This window comes from Saccostrea cucullata, unplaced genomic scaffold (genome assembly GCF_032062105.1).
Source record: "Saccostrea cucullata isolate Sc308-1 unplaced genomic scaffold, CSIRO_AGI_Scuc_v1 ctg1387, whole genome shotgun sequence".
NCBI classification, from domain to species: Eukaryota; Metazoa; Mollusca; class Bivalvia; order Ostreida; family Ostreidae; genus Saccostrea; species Saccostrea cuccullata.
Genome location: NW_026929355.1, coordinates 288,548 through 314,014, shown reverse-complemented (window position 1 = coordinate 314,014; position 25,467 = coordinate 288,548). Strand labels below are relative to the sequence as shown.

At 32.3% G+C, this 25,467-nt stretch overlaps 1 protein-coding gene across 1 annotated transcript; it reads left to right on the top strand.

The window, feature by feature from the left end:
- Nucleotides 1-12,740: 12,740 nt before the first annotated feature.
- LOC134280584 (uncharacterized) lies at nt 12,741-24,422 on the top strand. Its single transcript, XM_062763033.1, has 4 exons — nt 12,741-13,046; nt 16,837-16,928; nt 17,738-17,787; nt 23,517-24,422. The coding sequence occupies exons 1-4, from the start codon at nt 12,973-12,975 to the stop codon at nt 23,676-23,678; spliced, it is 378 nt and encodes a 125-aa protein (XP_062619017.1). The 5' UTR covers nt 12,741-12,972; the 3' UTR covers nt 23,679-24,422.
- Nucleotides 24,423-25,467: the final 1,045 nt, after the last annotated feature.

The window sequence follows — 25,467 nt, the reverse complement described above, 5'->3', positions numbered from 1 at the left end:
TTAGATAAAATAATGGTTATTATAATTCTTTTTGTTTTGGGTTAAAGTTATTTATGTAGATATTGTTAACTTAGACTTGTTTACAGAAAATTCTGTCAGCTCGAATTTCCTTAGCCAATGTTTACATTTACTTTTCATTTAGTTAAAGGTACTTTGTTTCGATTTATATATATATATATATATATATATATATATATATATATATATATATATATATATATATATATATATATATATATATATATAGTGGGTATTTTTGTATTGTTTGATCACTCTGTTATTCACCAGAGTTAGGAAAGTAGGGCATCAACCTTTGTTATGCGTTATGCAGTTAGAAATATAATTTTTATTGTACCTGGTGACTACATATAATGTGCATTCTTATCGGAGACCTTAATAAAACACTATCATTTACTGAGCGCTTCTCTGTGTCTAATTTCAGCCTAATCGTCCCAAACCTATTTGGACTGGACATTACGTCATTAAGGGGTCCTCTCACTGCCAGCGAGTTAACTTCCCCAACTACACATATCGTACTAAAAACACGACACGATACTAGTTCAGGTGAGCTATACTGTATAACTTCAAAAATTATTTATAAATACATGTGTTTTGTTTTCATCTAATGCCTCTTGCATTTCCTCTTTCAAAAACACCCTGACACCTAGATTATGAAACATGCATGCTGTAGTAATCTAAAGTCAAAATCTGTATGTTGTAGTTAAATGTAGTAGAATTCAATCACCCATAATCCTAATGTGTCCCAATAGTGTTGTTTTCTAGAGATTAATTCAATATTTGATAACCATTTTACAGGAGATTGAAAGTTTGACTTACGTCTAAGTCTGTTCAATGATCCTGGAGACATGTCTTCTAATTAAATAATGAAGGAGGCTTGTTTCTTCAAATGAAGGACAGTGTCTTCCACATGTACAAATGTTCTTGATTAAATATTTCTTCTCTCTATGTTCAAAGATTTGGATGAAATATGTGGAGATAACGAAGAGTATTCGAGATCAAATGTCAATTAAACATTGCAAAAAAGAAACAGAGCAAACACGGACCTCCAAAAGATAGAGTTGGGATCAGGTGCAATGAAACATACGGAGATAACGAACAGTATTCAAGATCAAAAGTCCATAAACAATACAAAATAGGAGCAGAACAAACATGGACCTCCTAAACATCAGAGGTGGGATCAGGTGCCATGGAGGAGTGATTACTAATTAAGTATTTAGTATTTACGCATGGCATGTTGTAGCTACAGAACTGTAGGTTTCTGCTTAAGAAAATTCGGACTAATAAAGCAGAGAGCTACAGATTCATGAATGCGATGTAAAATCCTTCGATTTACGCCGCCACTGTCAGGTATTATTTCTTGTGGTTTATGCTTTCCTTCGCTCTTAGAATGGTATCCGTTAATTAATCATATATTTCACTCCAATTATTGATACTTCATTTACCTTTCAACGGTCCGAAACAGTCCTCTATGGTTTTGGAATGTCAGTTTGAAAAATTCACATTTCTACGTCCATATCCACAAACGGCCCTTCTTGAACGATTGAAAGGTAAATAAACATATAGGAATAGGAGTGAAATGTATGGTTAATTATTGCATATCATTTAAAAAGCTGGAAAAAATTAGATATAAGAAATAATACCTGAAGTGAGCGACAAAAAGTCAGCGGCGTAAATCGAAGGTTTTTACAACGCATGGATCCGTAGCTCTCTGCTTTATTTTTCCAAATTTTTAGAGCAGATATCTACAGTTCTGCAGCTAGGTATGTTGGTGACATGGTCATGACAAATTCGACAAATTTCATCCATCTTGGCGTACAACAGACATCAAACCTTCAATCTTTACCAAACACAAACCGCTCTCGTGAAAAAGGAAAGGATTCCTACATTTGAATAAAAGAAAATATGCTTAAGAAGCATAACCCTAACGTGAGTTTGTATTTATAAGAAAGCCGTATTACCTTCAGTATTATTTGGCTATGAGTTATGGAACAATTTAAAACAAAAGATTGGAACATTCTGAATAGATTTCAACATTTTATTATTAAAGACATACCAAATTTCCACAAATCAACAAGAACGGTTGTTTGCGAAAGTATGCCCGGATTCTTTGGAAAGCTCTGCTGTATGGATAGTAATCTTCTTCCAAAACAAGTTTTTACTTTATGAATGTTCGAGTATCTCAACCATAACCAAACTTCCAAATTCGGTTTGGTTACATCTTCGCTAGCCAAGGGTTTCTGATACGCTACTCTCCTCGTAAACCCTTGGCATACGGTGAAGTCAAAAGACGGGATTTTTTTCCATCACGTGTCTATCAGGTACGCACAGATTGCGTCATCGCCAGAAATAAAGACTTGTGTTAAAAAAAATTAAATCAAAGTTTTTTCAAGAATAATTAAGAAGCAATAAATGAGTTATGTTTATTCATTATTTATAGAACAAATCTGAAGCTTCAATATAGATTCTTAATCACATATTTAGAAGATTTTGGATGACACCATGGCTATTCATAGAATTGAATGTTATCTTACGGATCGTTGTTTACTTGCGTTTTTCATTTCCGAGATTAAAGAATGAAGATGTATCCCGAACGCAAATATCGTCATTTACAAAAAACAATTGCTGATTGGTCGAACTGGGTGTACTGAAATCCAATCAGAACACTGGAAAAAAATCCTGATTTCTATGAACACCGTAGGCCAAGGGTTTACGAGGAGAGTAGCGTATCAGAAACCCTTGGCTAGCGAAGATGGTTTGGTTAAAGATCTTATCTCTATTATCCAGAAATACTCCCTAGAAAGATTCCTTCATACATATATAGGCAAAACCAGTGTTCCGTCTAAAATATTAGGAAGAATATTGGAATATTGTAAAACAGGCTATTAATTCTTCATGGAAAGATTTACGAGGGCTGTTTAATAAGTAATGTCCTCGGTGCTCGGAAAGCAAGAAAAAACGCTTTTCAAGGATTTAGTCTTAATGATTTTACCTAAATATTTTCTTTTAATTGAAACACATGTCCTTAACATTTTAATCCAATTTCTGATTTTTTTTGAGTATTGCCCCCTTTTTTTTTTACCGGAATATGCCAGATCTTATGATTTCCTTTACTTTTTTTCTTTCTGAATGGTGTATTTTTTTTTTCAAGTTTGGAAAATGAAACAAGTGAAATGATGAAAGATCTAGTGAATACTGTTGCTTTAACAAAACATTAACTTTCTGCTTATCCCCAAAACTACGTTACTCTTCATGGCCTGTGAGTTTGGACTCTGTCATGACGAATTCCCGATTCTGTTTCCATCCTCTCATTAACCTTTTGATTTATTTTGCAAAAATTTGCTTTCTAGACTTCTCCAGATATTAAACTGTCTCCCCAAATAAGAATTTAAATAACAAGACAACTAATATTTAAGAAAATGACATGTAAAACTATTTATGCTTTCGAAATTCGTTGCTTTTTTCTGACCTTGGCTGTTTTTGACAGGTGAATCTTATTGTAAATTTGTTTTGAGGGATTAAATCAATGAAATCAAGCTTCACTATCTGTTTGAATTTTAGACAAACGTGGATAACTTCAATTTTTTGATTTTTTAAAGCAATATGAGCTGCATTTTTGAAAGTTTTATTTTGCCGGTAAAATGTGTTATTATGATTAATTTGTATGTAATTTAAACCCTTATGACCAATAAACCCATACGAATACAATAATGTTTTCCCAGATTTTATCAATTTAAATAAGTACGATTGTTTTCATACAGCGTATACAAGCAAATTGTATATACATTTTCTTTTTTTCAAAATTCTCATTGATGTATATATATGTTGTAATTAATGTGTTGTAATTCAATTCTCCAAATGGAGGAAATAAAGAATGAATGATTGAAAAAAAAATCAGTCTGCATTTGACTCAGTGTATTTGCTGACAAGGTCATTGTATCGACCGTATAATTTACGAATTGATGACTTTAAACGAGACGACTGGTATTCTAGTTTTATCAAAATGTTTGTAAATAATTTACCTCGTTTCAGAAATTGTTCATACGTAGAGCATGTTACTGCGTACTGAATCAACTGAGATATATAAACTATGTCTGCAGGTGATGAAGGTATGTTGTTGCATAAGTAAGGGAACTTGGAGATAGAAAAGTTAAAGTCATCAAGTTTATCATAGAGCTTGGTTGTTATATTACCATTAACGTCTTTTTTCAAGTAAAATACCCAAATATTAAACAGATGTGTCAGACACATCTTTTATCTCAGGCTCACCGGGATATATCGTGTCGATATAAGAATGGAAATTACCATTGTTTATTGATGATACGTCGTTGATAAATCTAAACGTCGAGTTGAAGGCCACAGCAAGTGTTTTCTTCTTTTCATGCATAAGATTTTGCACAAATTCTGCTTCATATGAATACAAGAATAGGTCTACTAATAACAGGGCGCAATTGATACCCATGGGAATTCCAATAGATTGTTGGAAGACCTGGTCTCTAAAAACAAAATATTAGATACGAGGGTTGTCCCAAAATTCCGTAGACAAGCGGCGTTTTTCAGTTATTTGACGTCACTGAGAAATGAAATTTTCCTAAATCAAAGAACACATAATTTTTGATAAGAATATATTAAAATATAAAATATTATCCGAGTTAAATTGATTTAATGGAGATATCTTGTATAAAAAAATCGGGAGGCGGCGCAATGTCAAAAACAACAAAATAGAATAATTATAATGAATTTATGATTGTAAAGTATCCACGTGTCGAAATAAATTTTCGGGGAAAAAAATATATAACAATGCTTAAAATATGTTTCTCTATTTTCCCTCAAAATTTCTTGATTATGACGTAATTTTTGGAGGTTTTATGACGTTTTCTGCGACGGTTTGGTGTGTTCGATTTGACAAGAAATGGCGACGTCAACGTCAGGGGCGGCGCACCGGGAAGTTATAAAATTCTGCTTAGAGCTGGGATTAACGCCTACGGAGACGCATAAAAAGCTTAAGTTAACAGAAACACACAGAAATGTGTCCCGTGCTTTGGTGTTCAAATGGCACAAGAGATACGCAGTCGGATATGAGGATACCAAGACTGTAAAGAGAGGCCGCCCGAAAGAAATTAGTGAAAAAATTGTTGAAAATCTGAACGACATAATTCGTCAGGACAGACGGCGGACCGTTAGAGAGATTGAGGACATGCTTGGAATCAGTAAATCGTCCGTTCATCGAATACTGTCGGAAAAATTAGGGATGCAGAGGGTATGTGCACGCTGGGTACCACGGATCCTGAAATATGAAGAAAAACAAAAGAGAATTTCGTGTTCCCGGGAATTCCTACGGCGACACCGATCTGGTCTACAGAATTTTTTGGATAGAATAATAACAACTGATGAAACATGGCTTCATTACTATGATCCCGAGGGAAAGAGAGATTCTAGTGTATGGAAAACATCTGGAACACCACCACCAAAGAAGGCAAAGGTTTCGAAATCTGCTGGTAAACACATGTTCATCATGTTTATGGACAGACACGGCATGATTCTTACACATGCGGTCCCTACAGGTCAGACGGTAAATGCAGCCTACTATTCCAAGGTTGTGCGACGGGATCTTGTGCATGCATTGAGGAAAAAGAGGCCTGGTTTAGCCCAAAACATGGAAAATATTATTTACCACCAGGATAATGCGCCAAGCCACACAGCTGATCATACAAAACTGGAATTCGACTTGCTTGGATTTGACAGAATCAGTCACCCACCATACAGCCCAGACTTGGCACCGATGGATTTTGCGCTGTTCCCTTACCTAAAAGCTGAGCTGAGAGGCCAACGATTCTCGGACCTGGACGAGCTGATGAAGGAAACCTTAAGGGTCCTCGCTGGACTGGACCAGACATGGTTCAACAATGTGTTTGACAAGTGGATTAACAGGCATAGGAAGTGCATTGAACATAAAGGCGAATATTTCGAGAAAGAATAAGAAATCGACAGTGAGCTCCAGAAAACAATTCTTTTTCATTCCTTTTGTCTTTTTTTTTTTTTTTTTTTTAATATAAAGTAACAGCTTTGTGGTGTAAATCAATCAAAATTTAATGCAAATGCATTTGAAATTAAAAAAAAAATCATATTCCACATGACTTTAAGGATTATCTTACAAGACATGAAGAATTTATAATTACGCATAGTAGCTTGAAAGTCTTTTGACGTCGCATATTCTAATTTCGACGTCGCTGACATTGCTCCGCCTTGCCTCATATTGTGGTGCTAAATTTTAAATTTCTCAAAGAATAATTGCATTACGACTCTAAAATTTTGGAAATCGATCAATAAAAACATTAGAAAGAAAATGTAAAAGTTTAATAAAATTACGCAGAATATTATTAAACTGGTGCGTTTAGTCTACGGAATTTTGGGACAACCCTCGTATTGTCAATCAGAAACTCAAGCATCTTTTTATGTCAACTTCAGAGTACTTATGTGTACAATCAGAATGTTTTTTAACAAAATAAATTTGCTATGACCAATGGCAAGGTAAGTAAATTTACGAGTTCCATTTTTATTGAAAAAGCAGCTGTCAATTATATCAAAAAGCCTTGACTTTAATTTACCGTGGGGGATACATATGTAGATGTGTATAAAGTCGAAATGTCGTAAGTTTTTAAGCTGTTGATTTTGGTAAAATCTTGCGATTTCAGATTGTCCAAAAGTTCCTTGGATTTTGTAAGTATTCACATCTGATTTATTTTTTCTCTCTAGAATATACTGTTGCACAGTACTTTTAAAGTTTCTCCACTACTTTTTATATATTAGTTATTTCTTTCTTTAAAAGGGAACAATGAGTAGTTGGATTACCACTTGTAGAAGTTCTTCTTAAATACAGTCCCGTGGGGATCCGGGTTAGAATAGGTCCTCAGTACCCCTTTGCTTGTCGTAAAAGGCGACTAAATGGGGCGGTCCTTCGGATGAGACCGTATAAACCGAGGCCCCGTGTCACAGCAGGTGTGGCACGATAAAGATCCCTCCCTCGCAGCTCAAAGGCCGTGAGTGCCGAGCATAGGCCTAAATTTGCAGCCCTTCACCGGCAATGGTGACGTCTCCATATCAGTGAAATATTCTTGAGAGGGACGTTGAACAGTATACAATCAATCAATCATCTTCTTAAATACAGTCTATATAATTAGATTAAGGAGTGAGCATCCCCTGCTAACCGGGCTTACCTACCGTGTTATGACTTAAAACGAAATTGCTGATATTTTTGCTTCATCAACTTGTTTATCAATTTCTTACCTCATTTCAGCAATTGTTCACACATAGAACATGCTCTTCCGCATCGAATCAACTAACAGATATAAACTCCGTATGCAGGATTGCTGCATAAGTAACGGAAGTTGACGATTGAAAAGTTAAAGTCATCACGTTTATCATTAAGCATTGTTGTTTCATAACCATTGACGTCTTTTTCTCATAAAAGACCCAAATACGAGGGGCGTTTAATAAATAATGTCATCAGCTCGGTGACATACGACATAGATATCATATGACATTAAGCTCGACTTTCTCTAATAATTGAATCTTTAATGAATTGATAACAGTTTATGTGACCACTTTTCATCGCATAATTTCATTGTGGGAAGCTGGAAAACGAGGGCTACTCAACACACTGCATTAAAAATGAATGTCAAGAATCGGTAAACTAGAGTAAAATTAAATGCATCATTAAAGCTGCTGTAAAACTTGTTAATTTCCAAAAAATCTATGAACTGAAATAAGTGAAATTTACAGCAACTTATGTCTGTTTTATACACACATAAACAGGTGGATATAAATTAACAAAAATTATATAATGGGCATCAATAATGGGTACCGTCCTTGTCAACAAGTACATACAACAACCAATGTATATTAGCGATAATCCCTCAAATTATCACTGATTATGTTTTATTGACGTTAAGTTACATAGCAAATTTGATAGACATCATTTTGGGAGTAGTTTACACTGTTTTAAAGAAACATTTGATTGTAAAAAATTTTAATACTCAAAAATCACCCTATATTTTTAAAAATGAGTGAAACGAGAGCGTGTAGAAAATCTCAACAATTAATTTTAAAAATTCAAAAATTGTTCTTATCCACGTTTTTCTGAAATTCAAACAGATCATGAAACTTGAATCCATTTTGCGTTAAACCCTCAAAACAAATTTAGAATAAAATGTACTTGACAAAACTGCAAAGGCCTAAGAAGAGCAATAATTTGCAAGAACACAAAAACAGTTTTATTCGCTATTTTGTTAAATATTAGCAGTCTTGTTGTTCAAATTCATATATAGGGAGGCAGTTCAATTTCTGGAGGAGTCTAGTAAGCAAAATATTTGCCAAAAAATTGAAATGTTTACGAGAGGAAGGAAACAGAATGAGGAATTCGCTACATTAAATTTCTTCCTTACAGCGTCCAAACCCACAGGCCATGAAGAGTAAAAGAGTTTTGGGATAAAAAGAAATGTAATGTTTTGTCACATCAACAATATTCGCCAGACCTTTCAATCTTTGACTTGTTTCATTTCCCAAACTTAGGAAAACACCTTTCAGAAAGAATAAAACAAGTACAGCAAATCATAGGATCTGCCATTGTCCAGTATATGAAGGGTCATACTCAAAACTGTGTTCTAAAAACAATTAGAAATTGAATAAAAATGTTACGGAGATGTGTTTTAATTAAAAGAGAATATTTTAGTTAAATCATTAAGACAAAATCATAGAAAAGCGTTTTCTGGTTCTTTCCGAGCCCCGATGACATTATTTATTGAACGCCCCTCGTATGAAACAGATGTCGCACCCTATGGTATCTATCTTTTATCTCAAGCTCACTGGGATATATCGTGTCGACATCAGACATAGAAATGAATATTGTTAATTGACAGTACCTCGTCGATATATCTAAATGTCGAGTTGAAGGCCACAGCAAATGTACATGTTTTCTTCTTTTCACGTAAAAGATTTTGAACAAAATTTGCTTGACATGAATCTAGGAATAGGTCAGCTAATAACGGGGCTCAGTTAGTTCAAAATGGAATTCCAATAGATTTTTGGAAGAGCATCCTTTTAATATCAACTTTAGATTGCCTATGTGCACAATCAGATTGTTTTTTAAGAGAATAATTTTACGAATATCCAATGACAATGAAAGTAAATTTAAGTTTTTTTTTTTGAAATTGATAATGCTGTCAATGATAATCTATCATGGGGAATAATTGTATATAAAGTTGAAAAGTCATAAATTTTATGTTGTCGATCTCGGTAAAATTATTGATTTCAATGTTCCAAAAGTTTCTTGGAATTTTTTAGTATCCAAATTTGATTTACACCATTTTTCGAATAAATTGTTGAACTATACTCTTGAAGTTTCCCCTTCACTCTGTTAACATCTTGATGAGGAGTAAAAAAAGAGGTTTGGTTGAACATCTACTGGAACCCGCTATGCACCTTTTGTTGGAAAGATTTTTATGAAGTCTCGGTATCCAATATAGATATGATAATTCAAATTCATTTTGGTTTTTGGGATATTAAAATATTCATAACTGACACATGATTCTGAAGAATTTCTTCCTTAGAATGGGAGAAATGAGTATAAGTTTGGTTTCTACTTGAAGAATAAAATCTACGTTCATGTAAAATACATTTTATACAATGAGCCTTACAAACAAAAACAGTGTTGTTACTTGCTTTGTCAGCATGGACTAGTACGTAAGTTGATCATGTAATCTACCTAATTTATTTAGTTTTGGATTATTGAATACAGTACATAATATCTCAAGTTATAGCTGCAAGTGAGTTAAAAATATAAAAAGTATAAATTGAATACAACAGGGAATATATTGATTTCAAATGCAATAACTATACGATATAATTCAAACAACTGCAGGCAAGTAGTTTTGTTTTTGAAAGAGGCAAACCAAACAATAATTGACACTTTACTTGAGCGAAAAGGTAAAAAAAATTAAATTGTATTTGGTTGATGGAGAGGTGTACATATTCAATACTTTGAAAATGGGGAACGGACTGCCCCTTCCTCCATATATTACACGTATGGTACGTGCACGAACTGATGTGTGCTATCTAGACTAAAAAAGATCTGTTCATCTAATAATTCATGGCCTAGTTCGAAGAGAAATTGAGAATTTAGATACAGCACTGGATCTTATTATCGAATTACTATACCATCCAGAGTATTTCCCATTAACAGCGTCAACACGGTTTTTACATAAATAATGCAACATGAGAAATTCACTTGAGTATGTGTAACTATTGAATATGAAAATTGTCCATCAATTACTGTGAAATATATCAATATTTTTAACCAGGAAAAGTTGAGTGTTTTAAATATAATTGCAATTTTTAAGAACATTGAAACAATCCCAACTTCAATAATAATAAAAGGGTCTCTCATTTAGAACACACGGGCTGGTTCATGTAATAAATATTCATACGCGCTATACAGCTGTAGAATCAATCATTCATTTGTTAAAAACTACTTTCTTCTTTGTATAGACAGTCAATAGGAAAAGTATTAAAATATTTTTTTGTGATCAGTAATCAAATTCAACTCCAGTCTGGAGATAATATTGGTAACTCATTCATAAAAAATCCCAATATAGGACAATAAACCATGATATTAGCCAATGTAATATTTCAGACCAGTAAGCTACTGAGGTGAATTTTATGAAGAAAAGCAAAATGGTAAAAATCGGCCTAGTTGATTTTTCTGATTTCACCATTTTGAATGTCCTCATAAAATTTACCTGGCTTGGTATATTGTTAAAAAGTATATATTTCACTTTTAGCACTAAGCTAACATTCTGAAATTTGTTTTCTTCTGTAAACCTTTCCTAAATATGATTGATCCATATTTGTTCTTTTATTGAAGTATTACCTGATATTTTCCAAATCTATTTCATTTTCCAAGACTAAAGAGAAAAAAAAAATCAAAGAATTATTCCCTTTTCTAAGCCTGTGAGATGATATCAAGTCTCCTCCAAAGAAAAAAAAATACATATCATCTGTCCTTACGATGATTATTTTCAAAGACTCTTACTAATGGGAGCTCGGATCTTTCAAGTGGCGAGAAAACTTCCTGAATTCTGTCGAATATTATGGTAGACGTTAGACCTACTCCTAAATACGAAAAATATGAATTGAACATTGTCAGAATGGATTGTATTTTTAAAGAAATATATTTAAAATCGTAAAAAATGCGAAACAAATATCATTCCATATGGCTAAAACGGTGGTGATCAAAGAATTAAAAAGACTTTAAAACATTGACATGTTTCCAGCCGATGAGGCTTATAAATATCGGCTTTCTTTGCAGGAATCATTATTGCATCTGTCTTTTTTAAAAGAAGATTTTAGATTTAATTTAATCTTTAAAGCATCCAACTTGTACTCGCGTTTCTCTTTCTAAAGATGAAATTCTTCAAAATAACATTGCAGTATATTCCCGTAAACCAGAGTGAGTTCGATCTACCCTACCTACGTTGGGTTCCAAAACGTCAGAAAATCCTTAAAGTCTGAAATATATTGCAGGGTCAAACAATTGCTTAAATTGGCCACTCCCCTCACGAAAAACCCCCCAAAAAACTATTAACTTCTTTTTAGGAGAAACTCCAGACGTACTGTTCGACAAATTCTTAAATAGCGTAAATCAGATGTGGATTTTTCAAAGACCATTAGAATATTTAAAATCGCCAAATCAAAAAGGACAGTAACATCAAAACGTACGACTTTAATACCTTTTATGCATACATTAAGAAAAATTCTGCTAACGGTATCTAAAACTCAATGAATCATTTCAACAAATTGTAATTTTTAAACATGTATTTCAATTGTACACTTATGAGGAAAAGGTATATTTTATGATTTAATAGTTATTTTTAAAAGGAACGATAACGAATACTATTCAAGCTCAAACTCCATTTAAAACAATACAAATCTGGAGCAGAGCAATCAAAATCATCCAAAAACATTGATGGGATCAGGTGCCATGGAGGAGTGAGCACCCTCTTCCGACAGATAACTATGTAGTTTGCTGTATAGTTCCTTGTCATGATCGGAAAATCAATAAAGGAATTAAGTTCTTGAAATGAAGATTCGTAGCTAAGTGTGTACATCTTACTAGATACAATTTACAGAACATTATTCTGACTATTAATATTCAAATGTGTGCGTCATTGTTAAGAGAGATTGAAATGAAGAAACCATGAAGGTAAAGCAGTATTCTTTAACATCAACTTTTATTCATAACTCGGTCAAATTTCAAGTGAAAGATTATATTTTAAAAAAAAAAACCTTTTTAAATAATCATAGTATATTGATCAATTACAAGAGATTAAGAATTAGTTTTTTTTTCTTTGGCGAATTATTCAACTTGCAAGCCGGGATCCACATTGCTTTATATTGGATTGCGATCGATATAACTTCATTGGCGACGAAAAATCCTCGAATGTATTCGAAAGGTAACAAGATATATCTTTTATATTTATCAAATCTCTCAAAAAAAAATTAATCGCGCCATCACTTGCTAATCGACATGTTATGAATTCCAATTTTCTAATAAACTGTAGTGTCAGCGTCGCTTTCACGGGGAGCTCCGATATTGGATAGCGGAGCCACTGTTGAAATTAGCTCATTGTACACCTGGAAATCAATTTTTTTCTACCGGACCGGTTTGCTGAAGTTGAGGATTTGATATTGTTCTAGTAGGCTACCTGGAGAGAACCTATCGTCTCCACTCACGGGCTTTACTTCCTTATAAAACCTTTATTAAATCAAGTGGTTCCCCATCAATAGGGAGACTCGGATGTTAACGCTGTTGATTGGTCTTGGCTATTTTTGAAGTGGTTTTTGATTAAAGCAATCTCGATTTAACTCCGACATTCGGTGTCTTTCTCAGATATCAAAATGTCTGTAATTCTTACGTCTTGTAAGAAGAACATCGCTAATCGGGATATGTCGAAGAAGAAAAAAATCATCAGGTAAGCTTCTTACACTCGATCGAGTTTTACAAAAATAAAGATACAATAGAATTGCAAGTTTTACATCTATTTATACTTCTAAAGACAAAATATAGTAACAGTTTTTAATAGGAAAACAGATAAAAGTGTTCTTATCCACTAAAAATTATAAAGATATACACACTGGCCAGTATTTAGCAATGTATGCCGCAAGTGTCTTTTTCGTATATATTAATTCTAGGAAATTCAAAATTTCCAACATCTCCTTTAAAAGAAAAAGAGAATCATAATATACACAGTTGAGGATGATACTGCAAGAGTAACGCATCTGGATGATAATTTGCCATCATTCTCAATATATGTTTGAATCTGTTACAAAGCAATGTAATTAGGACAAGAATTCATTAACCAGAAAGGAACGTAAATTGATGGTAAATATTTACAAGAGGCGTATGTAAAGTTACTTTTTAATGAGAATTTTATGTGTTCCTTAAAAGCCATGGTAATAATGGTTGAACATTATATATTCATACTCCCAATAGAAATTCACTCTTGAATGGTAAATCAATTTTATCTTCACATCGTAAATAAGATAAAATATATATGTTTAAAGTGAAAGGTTGAAATATTATAACAATCCAACTGTTTTCCAAAAATGAAATGAATGTATTACAATGAATTGTAAGGGTAAAAGAAATGATGGGGATAACATCAACAATACAAGCCTGTGTTAATGAACTGTAAGGCTAAACGAACGATATTTAAGAGGGGGAGGGGGAACCAAAAAAAAAACAACATAATAAATAAATGAATAAATAAATAATAGAATGAAAACAAGAGAAAAACAGGAATTTAAAGACTATTTTTAATCGCAAGAATTAGTTCCATCTTTGGATTATCAGTTAGCGCTTTTTGTGTTTTTGAAAACAATTCGATCAATAAGGAAGATGAGAGACTCAATAATTAAAAAAGATGAGTTGTCGTAGAGAATGATTCAATACATATTCACGACAAAGCCAGCTATCTTTTGAATGCAGACTTCTAATAGAAAGCAATTTCGGTATAAACAATTAAAACATCGACTTACTCCAGTCATAAAATGTTTCCCAGACTCGTCAGTGTACCTATTATCTAAAACTAACATTTGTTTTACCAAAAAAATTGAAGAAACTTTACATTGAAAGCCAAAGCACTTTTCTCTATGCCATTTTTCTTGCTGTGAAACCATTAAAATCAATCCATTTTCAAAAGGATTACTCTCCAATACCACATTCAAACATTCGCGACAAAGCCTCTTGAGACATCGATCTCGTACGGAAAATATTTATAAAGTTTACTTTATTTGTATAAACTAATTACCGTTCTTGAAATTTGAGTGAAGTATTTAATGGATGTTGTGGACAAGTCGTAACCAATGGGTCATTATTACCAGAGATCAATCGATTTGGCTTGTGGAAAGTTAAACTTTATTCTATTGGAAGAAATCAATGATTGAAGTCAAATACAGTATGGTCAGGGTACTTTATCAATATATTTGTGTGTACTTTGTTTTAAAACTACTAAAACTAGATGTGCTGTACTGAATATAACAAATTATGTAATGGATTAAACATTAAACCTGATTAAAAAATCTGAAAACCGATCAAAAAATACAGTAACATTCTTTTTACAATTTTAATCTGATTTTTAAAAGACCCCTTAAAATGGAAATATTTTAAACTACCGAATGATCCGACTATCTGACCAAAGGATAGAACTTACAATGGGCGTGGACGGTAGAAAGGGGATGGTTTCTCATCTTAGGCAGTTTATCCCACCTCTGAAAGTTTCGATGTCCATATTCTATGCTCTATCTAAAGAGATGTGTTGTTTGTGTGTTTTTAGTGGGTTCCAGCTATTGTTCTACCAGTCCTCTTTCTTTACTCTACTGTTAAATGTTAACAGTAGTGAAGGAGAAACTTCAGTCAGGAGTACTGTGCAAAAATATATTTGAGAAGTGGTGTAAATCAGATGTGGATACTTAAAAATCCAAAGGAGCTTTTGGAGAGACTTTAACAAAATCAACATCTTAAAATCTTACAAGTTTTCAACTTCATACACAATCATTCTTCACGACAAATTGAAGTCTAGGCTTTTTGATATTACCGACAGCTGCTTTTTCAATGAAATTTGAACTCGTAAATTTACTCACCTTGTCATTGGTCATTTGCAAAATAACTTTCCAATTGTACATAGAAGTACTCTGAAGTTGATATTAAAAAGATGCACGTGTCTAATTAACAGTATCAATGTGGTTTTTGCAGACGAGGTCTTCCAATAATCTATTGAAATTCCCGTGATTACTCTTATTAGAAGACCTATTTTTGTATTCATGTGAAGGAGAATTTGTGCAAAATCTTATACGTGAAAAGAAGAAAACACTTTCTGCGGCCTTCAACTCAGCAATTAGATAAATCGACGACGTATTGTCAATTAAAATTGTTATTTCCGTTCATATGTTATTACGATACATCCCGGTCAGCTTGAAATAAAAGATACCACAGAGTTTGAAAAATCTGTTTCAAATTTGGAAATTTTACTTGAAATAAAAAAAAGTTAATGGTAATCAATCAACCAAGCTTTATGATAAACGTGATGATTTCAACTTCTCAATCGTCAACTTCCCTTACTAATGCAGCAATATACCTTCATGACCTGCATACAGAGTTTATAGCCCTCAGTTGATTAGATACGAAAGAGCATGCTCTACGTATGTAAAATATCTAAAACGAGGTAAATTATTGACAAAGAAGTTGATGAAACTAAAATTTCAACAGTCTCGTTTAAAGTCACATAAGTTCTATGGTCAAATCAACTACCTTGTCAGCAAATACAATTTATCATTGAGTCAAATGCTGACATGTTGTTTATACTATCCGACTATTTGTTAGGCCATTACGTACATGCATTGGCATACTGAATAGTCGACAGATGACAAACCTCTGATGTTTTGGAGGTCCATGTTTGCTCTGCTTCAATTCTGTATTGTTTAATGGACTTTGGAGCTTTATTACTCTTCGTTATCACCATATACGGATAACTGTTAATTATATTTTTCACTTAGAATTAAAATGTTTGATGCTCTTTGTTAGAAGTTGTTAACTAATATTAACACATTCAAAACTAGAAAAGTGTAAACAGAATTTTACGTTAAAAAAAAATATTGAGATGAGTACTTTAAATAACGAACTATCATGTCACTTTAAAAACGAACCACAGATATTGATTTTTTTAAACGTATTTTTAATTTAACTATTTTTGATTCCTTATAATTAACATTTTCAAATAGATCACATGAAATAAGCAGTGCCCCTTGGAAAAACATTTTTTCGAGAAAATCTAAGCTTGGTTTCCTATAGAAAATATTTCTTATTTATAGCAAATTTGTTTCTTGGATTTTAAAATCTCCTTACAATTATTGCATTCTTTAAATCAACGTTAATAAGACAGGAAAATGTACATTTTAGGCAATGAAGTCTAATCCTTGATACCTTGAAAACTGACATTGATCTTTTAAAGGGACTTGTTTTAATGTTTTTTTGTGTCCTTTACTTCATTGCTAAGGCTTCACTTAAAATAACTGTGTGCAATGACGAATATGATTTGATTTCCTTATTTTCATGTAAAGAAATATCACGACACTTTTTTTAACCATATACTAAACTTGATTATAATTTTTAAAATATCCAGATGATGCTTTTGATTTGTAATTATTTGGAATCTTCTTTGAAATTTTGCATATTAAGAAAGTACTAATAACTTCTACTTACAGAAAAGCCGGAAAGCTTGCACAAGATGGTATCGCTAAGCTGACAACCGGTTGGGAAATAGAAATCGACGGCAAGGAATACAAGATTTCATTTTGTATGTATGGACTCTTTTATTTTCTCTACAAATCTTATTCAATTAGGCGAAACATAAATTATAGTTCAGAGATCACTTGCTCTTCTCAAATAATCATAAATAGTTCTTGGAATGTACGAATTCATTTTCTAGCTAATTGTACGAATTCATTTTCTCGCTAAATGTCCAATTCTTTTTGTGCAAAATGATTTTGAGGTTCATGTTTTTATAGCTGCAGATAGTAGCTCGCTGGTCTGAAAACAACTGGATGGAAGACCAGTACAGTGCCACCTATTAAAAAATTGTATATTTTTTTTGTTTTTCGATTCATCTCTCCAAATATTTAGATTACCATCTCAAAATATTACAAACCGTGTGTCCCGAACATATTTTTTCACTGCCTTTGCAATAAAACATTTCGTAAAACTGTTGTTAATAGCGCTGCTAGGTCTGATATTAAAACCATCGAAAACTTCGCCTACCTATACTGCCATCTTGGGTGGCAAGACAATTCGGTTCATCGTACTTAGTACATAAATTTTACGTACCGTTTTTTGGGGTGGAATTTGTAAAGACTTTGTTAGGAACACACGGGTAGTACATGCAATATTTTGATATACTTGTATTTGGAGAAAAAAAAAATCAAGAAACCGCGTACTTTTTTGTGCGCAATAAATTACACATTTTTCAGTGGGTGGCACTGTAGCTCTATGATCGTCCATTTCAATTTCTTTCAGACCAGCGAACCACTACCAGACTAAAATTGAAATCATATGATTTTATGTGACATAGGTCGCTTCTTATACTTAAATTATATATTTCTTTTTTAGCCCGTGATAACCTGCATGTTTGGATTGATGGCGAACCAGTGGAAACAACAGTAAGTTTTACAAGGCAGTAAATGTTAGAAGTAATCAAAGTACTAAAAGTACTGCTACGAGTTGATGGTATTGTTCGTTTGTTGTTTAACATCCCTCTCGAGAATTTTTACTCATATGACTACGCATCACCACTTGCCAGTGTAGAGCTGCAAATTTTGCCCTATTCTCGGCACTTTACGTCCATTGGTCAGTGATGAATCTTTTTTCGTGCCAGCACATACTGCGACACAGGACCTCGATTTATACGGTCTCATCTGAGGGACCGGTCGCCACGTCCCATAGTGGGATTAGAACGCACGATGTAAGGATCAACTACTTACTTCGCAACTCTAGAGCAGACGCTCTAACTACTGCGCCACACATTATGTTAAAATGAGTTGAGGTCACTGATCCATATTTCGGTTATATGTGTTATGTGCTGTGATGAAAAAATAAATAAAGCAGCTTTTCACACAAATATTTCAAAGTAAAAGGACCAACCTTCAACAATATTAAAATAGGGAATTATAACTTACAAAGAGCGCAAATGAATAAAATCATTAATATGCACATTAATATGCACATCAAATATTTTCACTATTTTCATAAATTGACAAATAATTTGACATTTTCAGTGCACATAAATATGTTTCATTTCCCGTGACTGAGCCACTCTTATATTTCAAATCCTCTATTTTCATTAATATGCATATCACAAAATTCAAAATTCTTGATTTGTTCACTATGGTTGTTGAAATTCAGCTCCACGTCTTTCAAAATTTGCATGTATATTTGATATTTTCTTGCTTTAGCCACTCGTAAAATTCAACTCCTTGTCTTGTATGATCTTTGATATGCAAAATAAATACTCCAGTTCTCCCGATTTAGCTGGTCTTAAAATTCAACGCTTTTTGACTTTTAATTGAAATGAACATTTTAATTTTATGTTCTTTCGTTTGTGTTAGACACTCTTGAAATATATCTACCTGACTTCAATTAATTGATTTGCGCATGTAATATTACATTTCTTTCAATTTAGCTCACTTGAAATTCAACTACATGACTTTCATTGATAAATTTATTTATATTTCAATTCTTTTTGGCTTTTTTGACTGAAGACTAAAACTTTATCACAATGGCATGGTATATTAATCGTTTACATAATCTATTTACTTTTGAATATATTTGATTTTTCAGTCTCTTGATTCACATTTATAAACAAACATTTCTCATTTTATTTATGAATAACACCCGATTTAATCTTTTTGTAATTTTATTTTTGTTATTATTTTTTACTGTCTTCTGTACTTTAAATTCACTGTATCACATTGCCAGCATCTGATAGTAAGACACAGCTGGATATAGATAGTAAAGGCACTCTCTTTCCAGAGTAGTAGAATCGCAGGCGTGTTAAGTGACCTTTACTGTATTTAAAGCTTGCTGTGATACAGATCTAAATTGTGGAAGACAGTGGTTCTTTTATTGTTACAAGAAGTAATGGCATTTACATAAAAAATATTTTATCAACTGGTACAGCTCATTTCTTCCCGTTAAGATTAATATTTGATTTACTTCGACCATCTTTACTAGGTGTTTCTCGCTTTGTTTACAAACATAAGTAGTGTTCTATATATGTAAACACTTCATCACTAGTTATCGCGGGAAAATTGCACTGGTCATTAGCATACTGGATCAGCGCAAGGATTAGTTTATTTATATACCATGCACTAACACGTCAGTCTTGTAAAAATAACCTGGTGTGTACAATATTTAATTTTGTAAATTTTCTTTTAAAATCTATTTTCAAATTACTGACTTATAATAGAAAATATTTATTGATTTAAAAATCAAAACTTTATTTGCACGACATTTAACATTCTCTCGCGGATTGACAAAAATACCAGGAAAATAGATGATAAATATTTAAGTTTATAAACACTTCAAAGCATATCAGGAAAGATATTCTTATTCTGTAAATCATGAATATTGTAAATAAGCCAATATCATACAAGAACCTGTACGCAAAATACTCAAACGAAAATGTGATGGGGAATCCCTAACCAGTAACATAACATGAGTTGATACCATCAACTCGTAAAAATAACGAGCTTAAATCAAATCTCAAAAACCCTGTAGCCTGTAAAAAACCTAAACAAGTCAAAGATACGGACCCCTATAAGCACAAGACGTAGGGTCCGGTGCCAAAGAAGAAAACAGAAAACTACATTACTGAGTATATTACATTTACCTTGCTTTTATCTATTTTGAAATTAGTTTGAAGGATATGAAAACCTGAACACATTGGTCATTTTTTTTTATGTTCGGCTCTTGTGACATTGAAATACTCTATCTAATAACCAATCCACTAAATTGAAGTTTTTTTTCAATAAAAATAGAACTCGTTAATTAACTTTCCTTGTCATTATCAATTGCAAAATTATTTCGTTAAAAACATTCAATTGTTAAACAAAGGTATTCTCAAATTAATATAAAAAAGATGCTTGAGTTTCTGATTGACCATTTATAAATAAATCTTTGTGATCAGGACTTTCAACTATCAGTTGGAATTTTCATGGATACCATTTGCACCCCGTTGTAAACAGACCCATTTTTGTATTCGTATGACGCAGAATGTATTCAAAATCTTATACAAGCGAAGGAAAAAAAACATTTGCTGTGGCCTCCAACTCGATTTTTAAATCTATCAACGACTTATTATCAATGAACAATAGTAAATTTCATTCTCATGTGAACTCGATATATCCCAGTGATCTTGAAATAAAAGATACCACATAGTCTAACAAATCTGTTTGTAGAAAAAGACGCTAATGGTAAACTCTAGCAACCAAGATTTATGATAACCTGATGACTTCAACCTTTCTATCGTCAATTTATTTAGTAGCAATATACCCTGCTATATGACCTCAGCAAATATACCAACCTATCATTGAGTCCATACTTTTTTAATTGTAGAAATATAGAACTGGGAAATTCGAACATCAAACAGAACTGTTTATACCACTGATAACATAATTTGTAAACTACCTAATTTGTTTTGCCTTGACTGAACACAGAACATATCATTTTATGCGTATTGATTAAAAGATAAAAACGCCATATCCAGGTATTCATTGAATATGTCTGCATCCATATGCCTGACACATTTTATACCATTTCTAAAACGAGGTAAATTATTGACAAGCAAGTTGATGAAACAAGAATATCAGCAGTCTCGTTTAAAGTCATTATTTCGTAAGTTCTATGATCGATACATTGTTAGCAAATACAATTTATCATTAAGTCAAATGCTGACTGACGTTTTTCATACTAATTGTTAGTCCATTATTTATACATTGAATTAACGACGGATTTTCCCGTTATTTCCCGATCATGACACGGAGCACACGGCGGGTGTGACCAGTCATCAGGGGATGCTCACTCCTCTATGGCACCTGATCCCACTTCTGATGTTTCGGAGGTCCGTTTTTGCTCTGTTCCTATTTTGTATTGTTTTATGGACTTTGATATACAAGAAGAAAATATTTGTCTACCTGATCAATATATAGGAGTCTCGTCAAGTGTGTCCCGCCAGCAGGGGATGCTTTCTTTTCTAAGGCACTTAGTCTGACCTCTGAAATTTCCAGAGGTATGTGTTTTATACCCTGCCAATTGAATTGTACTATTTGTATTTTGTTTTGGAAATGATTAATCGTTTTGAATTGCAATAAACATCATGTTTAACAATCATTAACATTATGAGGCAGATGTGGCAGACTTTGGGGTATCTCTTATTTAGAATTCACTGTGATATACCGATTTGATATGTGAATACGAATAAATATTTTTTTTAATTTATGAAATATCCTCGATATATTTGTATAATAAATATACCCACGGTAAGCCTCTTTCGAGTATGTTTTGAATTTCACGATTACCGTAACAGTAACCAAAACAGATATCAAATCAGCAGATCTTACAGGAAAGCGAGTCTTCTTATAATGCATATCAGAAGCTTAAATTTTAAGGTCAAGTAAATATTATAGTTTTTTTCGCGTGCTAGGAGAAATTTCACAATCATCAATGGCATTTATTAATTTTTTAAATGTGTTTTATTAACTTGGACTTTGTAAAAGGCAAACGTATTCTTTAAAAAAGGCATTGAAACAATTTATTTATCGAATAACCTGGATATTATTGACTTTTTACTAGTAAGCTGTTGGATTACATTCAAAACAAATAATTTCATCATTTTATTTGGTCGATACCAATTGCATTCTTTAAATTCAAATAGCAGTAATCGTACAAAGTGTGAATATACATGTACATAAAACTGAAGCTTGATTGTAAAGAATTTGATCAATTGAAAGCCAACTGTAGGAATTTGTTGCATAACCAGCTATGGAATCAAAGTTCATCTATAATGCAGTTTGTAAAAAGGACTAGTATTAGTAAAAAGACTTGTAGTAAAATTATTGTTTAAGACTAGTAAATTTATACTGGAAATGAAAACATTTAATTATACAGTTATAATAAGGTCACCTTCATATTGTTTGGTTGTCCTCTCCCGATCGACTGACTAAAATTGTCTTATACTCAAAACGTTATGCTTACATAACGTAAATTTTGAAAATTCAGTATTGATTTGAAATTTTTTTGCCCAAAATTTTACCAACTTACCTACCGAGCCAAAGATTTTATCCTGAGGCGATAGTAGAAAAAAAAAAGTTTAATGTAATAATAATGATTATCATTATAATAATAATTATACATAAAATGATTATGATGATGATGATGATGAGAATGTATGCATCTATGCAATTATATAATGTTGATGTTTTTTTTATTTCTCCCTATTTATCTTTCATTTACAATCCACGTTATTGATTATTAGTTCTTAAAATGCAAAATCAAAGAGATTATTTCTTTTTCCTCTCCTGGAAATAACATTGATTCTCCGATTTCTCTAAATCTCCCTTTAAAATCTGTTTGTGTCTCTATTTTTACTATATGCACTTACCACGCAGATATCTATATCTTTCATTAAATGTAGATTGTAGATGATAGAATGCCACAAAAGTTCATATTTATTTCGAAGGAAATTTAACGGTTGTAAAATTTCATTTCATTAGGCCATTGACTAGTGTATTTTATCTTAACTCTGCATTTGAGGAGAGTGTTAAAGGAAAATCTAAATAATCGATAGAAGCAGCCTACCTAAATAAGTGTTCGAATACCTGAATATTTTTGCTCTAAACTTAAAAATAACTTTATTTGAATAAGCAGTGCTTCAACGTATGCAAAAACAATGGCTTTATAGGAAAGAGAGGATAGCATAGTGCTTAAAATTTTTCCAGTCAAGCAATGCTCCAACGTATGCACAAAAGATCGTTACTTAATTCTTTTTTTTTTAAAATTGATCATGGGAATGCAATTAAAATTTTTTAAGGCCTTTTTTTTTAAATGGAAAGATTGAATAAACTAGTGTCCTTGCATCCTGAGACACCTTTTTTTCTGAGATCGGTTTAAATTAGATCCTCGATTCGTTTCTTTATTTTTACTTTATTGTCTTTACACAACATTAAAAAAATAAAGGAGCGGATCGAGGATCTGATTTAAATCAGATTGTTATTTTCTTTATCATGAATCAGAAATAAACTTATATTGGTAAGAAATCTTAAAAAGGAAAAAAAAAATGATTTTTTACAAATATCAATTTTTTTGGAACTTATTAATATATTTACTTTTGTAGGCCTACATATCGGATAAGGGATATGATGTAGACATGTTTTTCGACATCGAGGGCCATAGTGGACATATTTTCAGTGACGTTGACAACGATAGGGATGAAATGGTCAACTCTCTCAACATCAACGACAACTGTGTGGCCCAGTGTTACCAAAAGGCTCATTAAAAGTCCTTAATTATAAGGGCCGAACAAGCGCAGGCCATTTTGCTTTCTTCCTGCAAAGACTAAATTTGCATAATATTTTGATATCATAGAGAGTCATTTAAAGTTTTTTTTCTGGAAGTATGCTCTCAACTTTTTAATATTTCAAAATCATCTATCGCATACTATTTAACACTTAAAAAAGTAATCATATCAAGCATAATGCTTAAAAGTTCTAAACGCATTAAAAGAAATTATTTTATAACGGCACTGATAGTTAGAATTAACATACTTTTAATGACACTTTCTCTTTGCCTTTTACATGTTGAATATAATGTGATACCAGGTCCCTCATTATCACATCATGTTCACATTACATTCACTTCACATTCAAATTGTACTCACTTATTAAAGTAGACATAAGTACTTGATAAAAACAATTACATTTGAAAAGTTAATCGTAGCTGAAACAGCGGCTTTAATCACCTTCTTCTGCACGATAAATATATCTTAACAAAGCTAATAATTTATGTTTTACAATTTTTTAAATACGTTCATTCCTATGGAAAGTTCTCATTAATTATCGACATATTTTATTGAATCCGATCACTCTTTTAAAACATTTATGATCCAACTCATCTTTAAAAAATATTCATTGAACGTTAAGTGTATAACTTTGATGGCTCATTAAATGTAGAATAATTTGTAATGCTGTTTTTATTTAATTATCAGAACCGTATAGTGCTGAATAAAAATAGAAACCGGCCATCAAGACTTTGTTTCTTTACTTATATACTGAGTATAAAACAAGACAAACGTTTGGTTTTAATAAAAATTAAACGACAAAAGGTTAAAGAAATACCTCAAAACCTGCTGAAAAAAAATTACCTTGGGGCCACATTTTCGTGCTTTGTAGAAAAATATGAGAATTTGATTTCATGGTTTCAGAAAAGACAGGGTACTGTAATTTAAAGTTTTAACTTTTTGTGGAGGATTTGATTCCATGGGGATGTTCATACAAATGTACCACGAAAACAACAGAAGAAGGATATGGAAAAAACAAACAGTATTCAATATCAAAGTCCATAAAACAATACAAAGTAGGAGCAGAGCACACACAGTCCTCTAAAACATCAGAGGTGGGATCAGGTGCCATGGAGGAGTAAGCATCCCCTGCTGACCGGTCACACCCGCCGTATGCTCATTTTCATGATGTGAAATAACGGAAAAATACGTCGTCAATTCAGTGTAAAAATAATGGATTAACAATTGGTATGAAAAACATCAGTCAGCATTTGACTCAATGACAAATAGTATTTGCTGATAAGGTCATTGTATCGACCATAGAAATTAACCATAATTTTTTTTTTTTAGTATTTACTTGATTTTTGTGGGACTTGATGCGTTGGACCACGTAATTGCTTGTAAAATTAAAGTGATTTATTCTTTTCTTTGCTTGACCAATCATAAATTTTTGGGCTCCCTGAATTTCTGAAAATTCAAAACCGCTATTTAGAAAAATTTATCACTTGGACTGTGAAAAAAAATTTCACATCTAGTCAATGCATTATGACGTCATAAAATGTATTTTCCTCATATCCTGTAAATTCCTTTGAAAATGACCTAAACTTGAAGCGTTTTTTCAATATTTCATATAGAGCACAACCTCTGATTATGCCAATACATATTGAAAGGTCTATTTCTGAAGATTAAAAAACATGTCTTATTTTTTGGATCGTGGGCTGTGCTCATATTCTAATTCTTTGTTGAAGGTAGTCAAATAGATTTTCTGCAAATTTCAAAAACATTACAA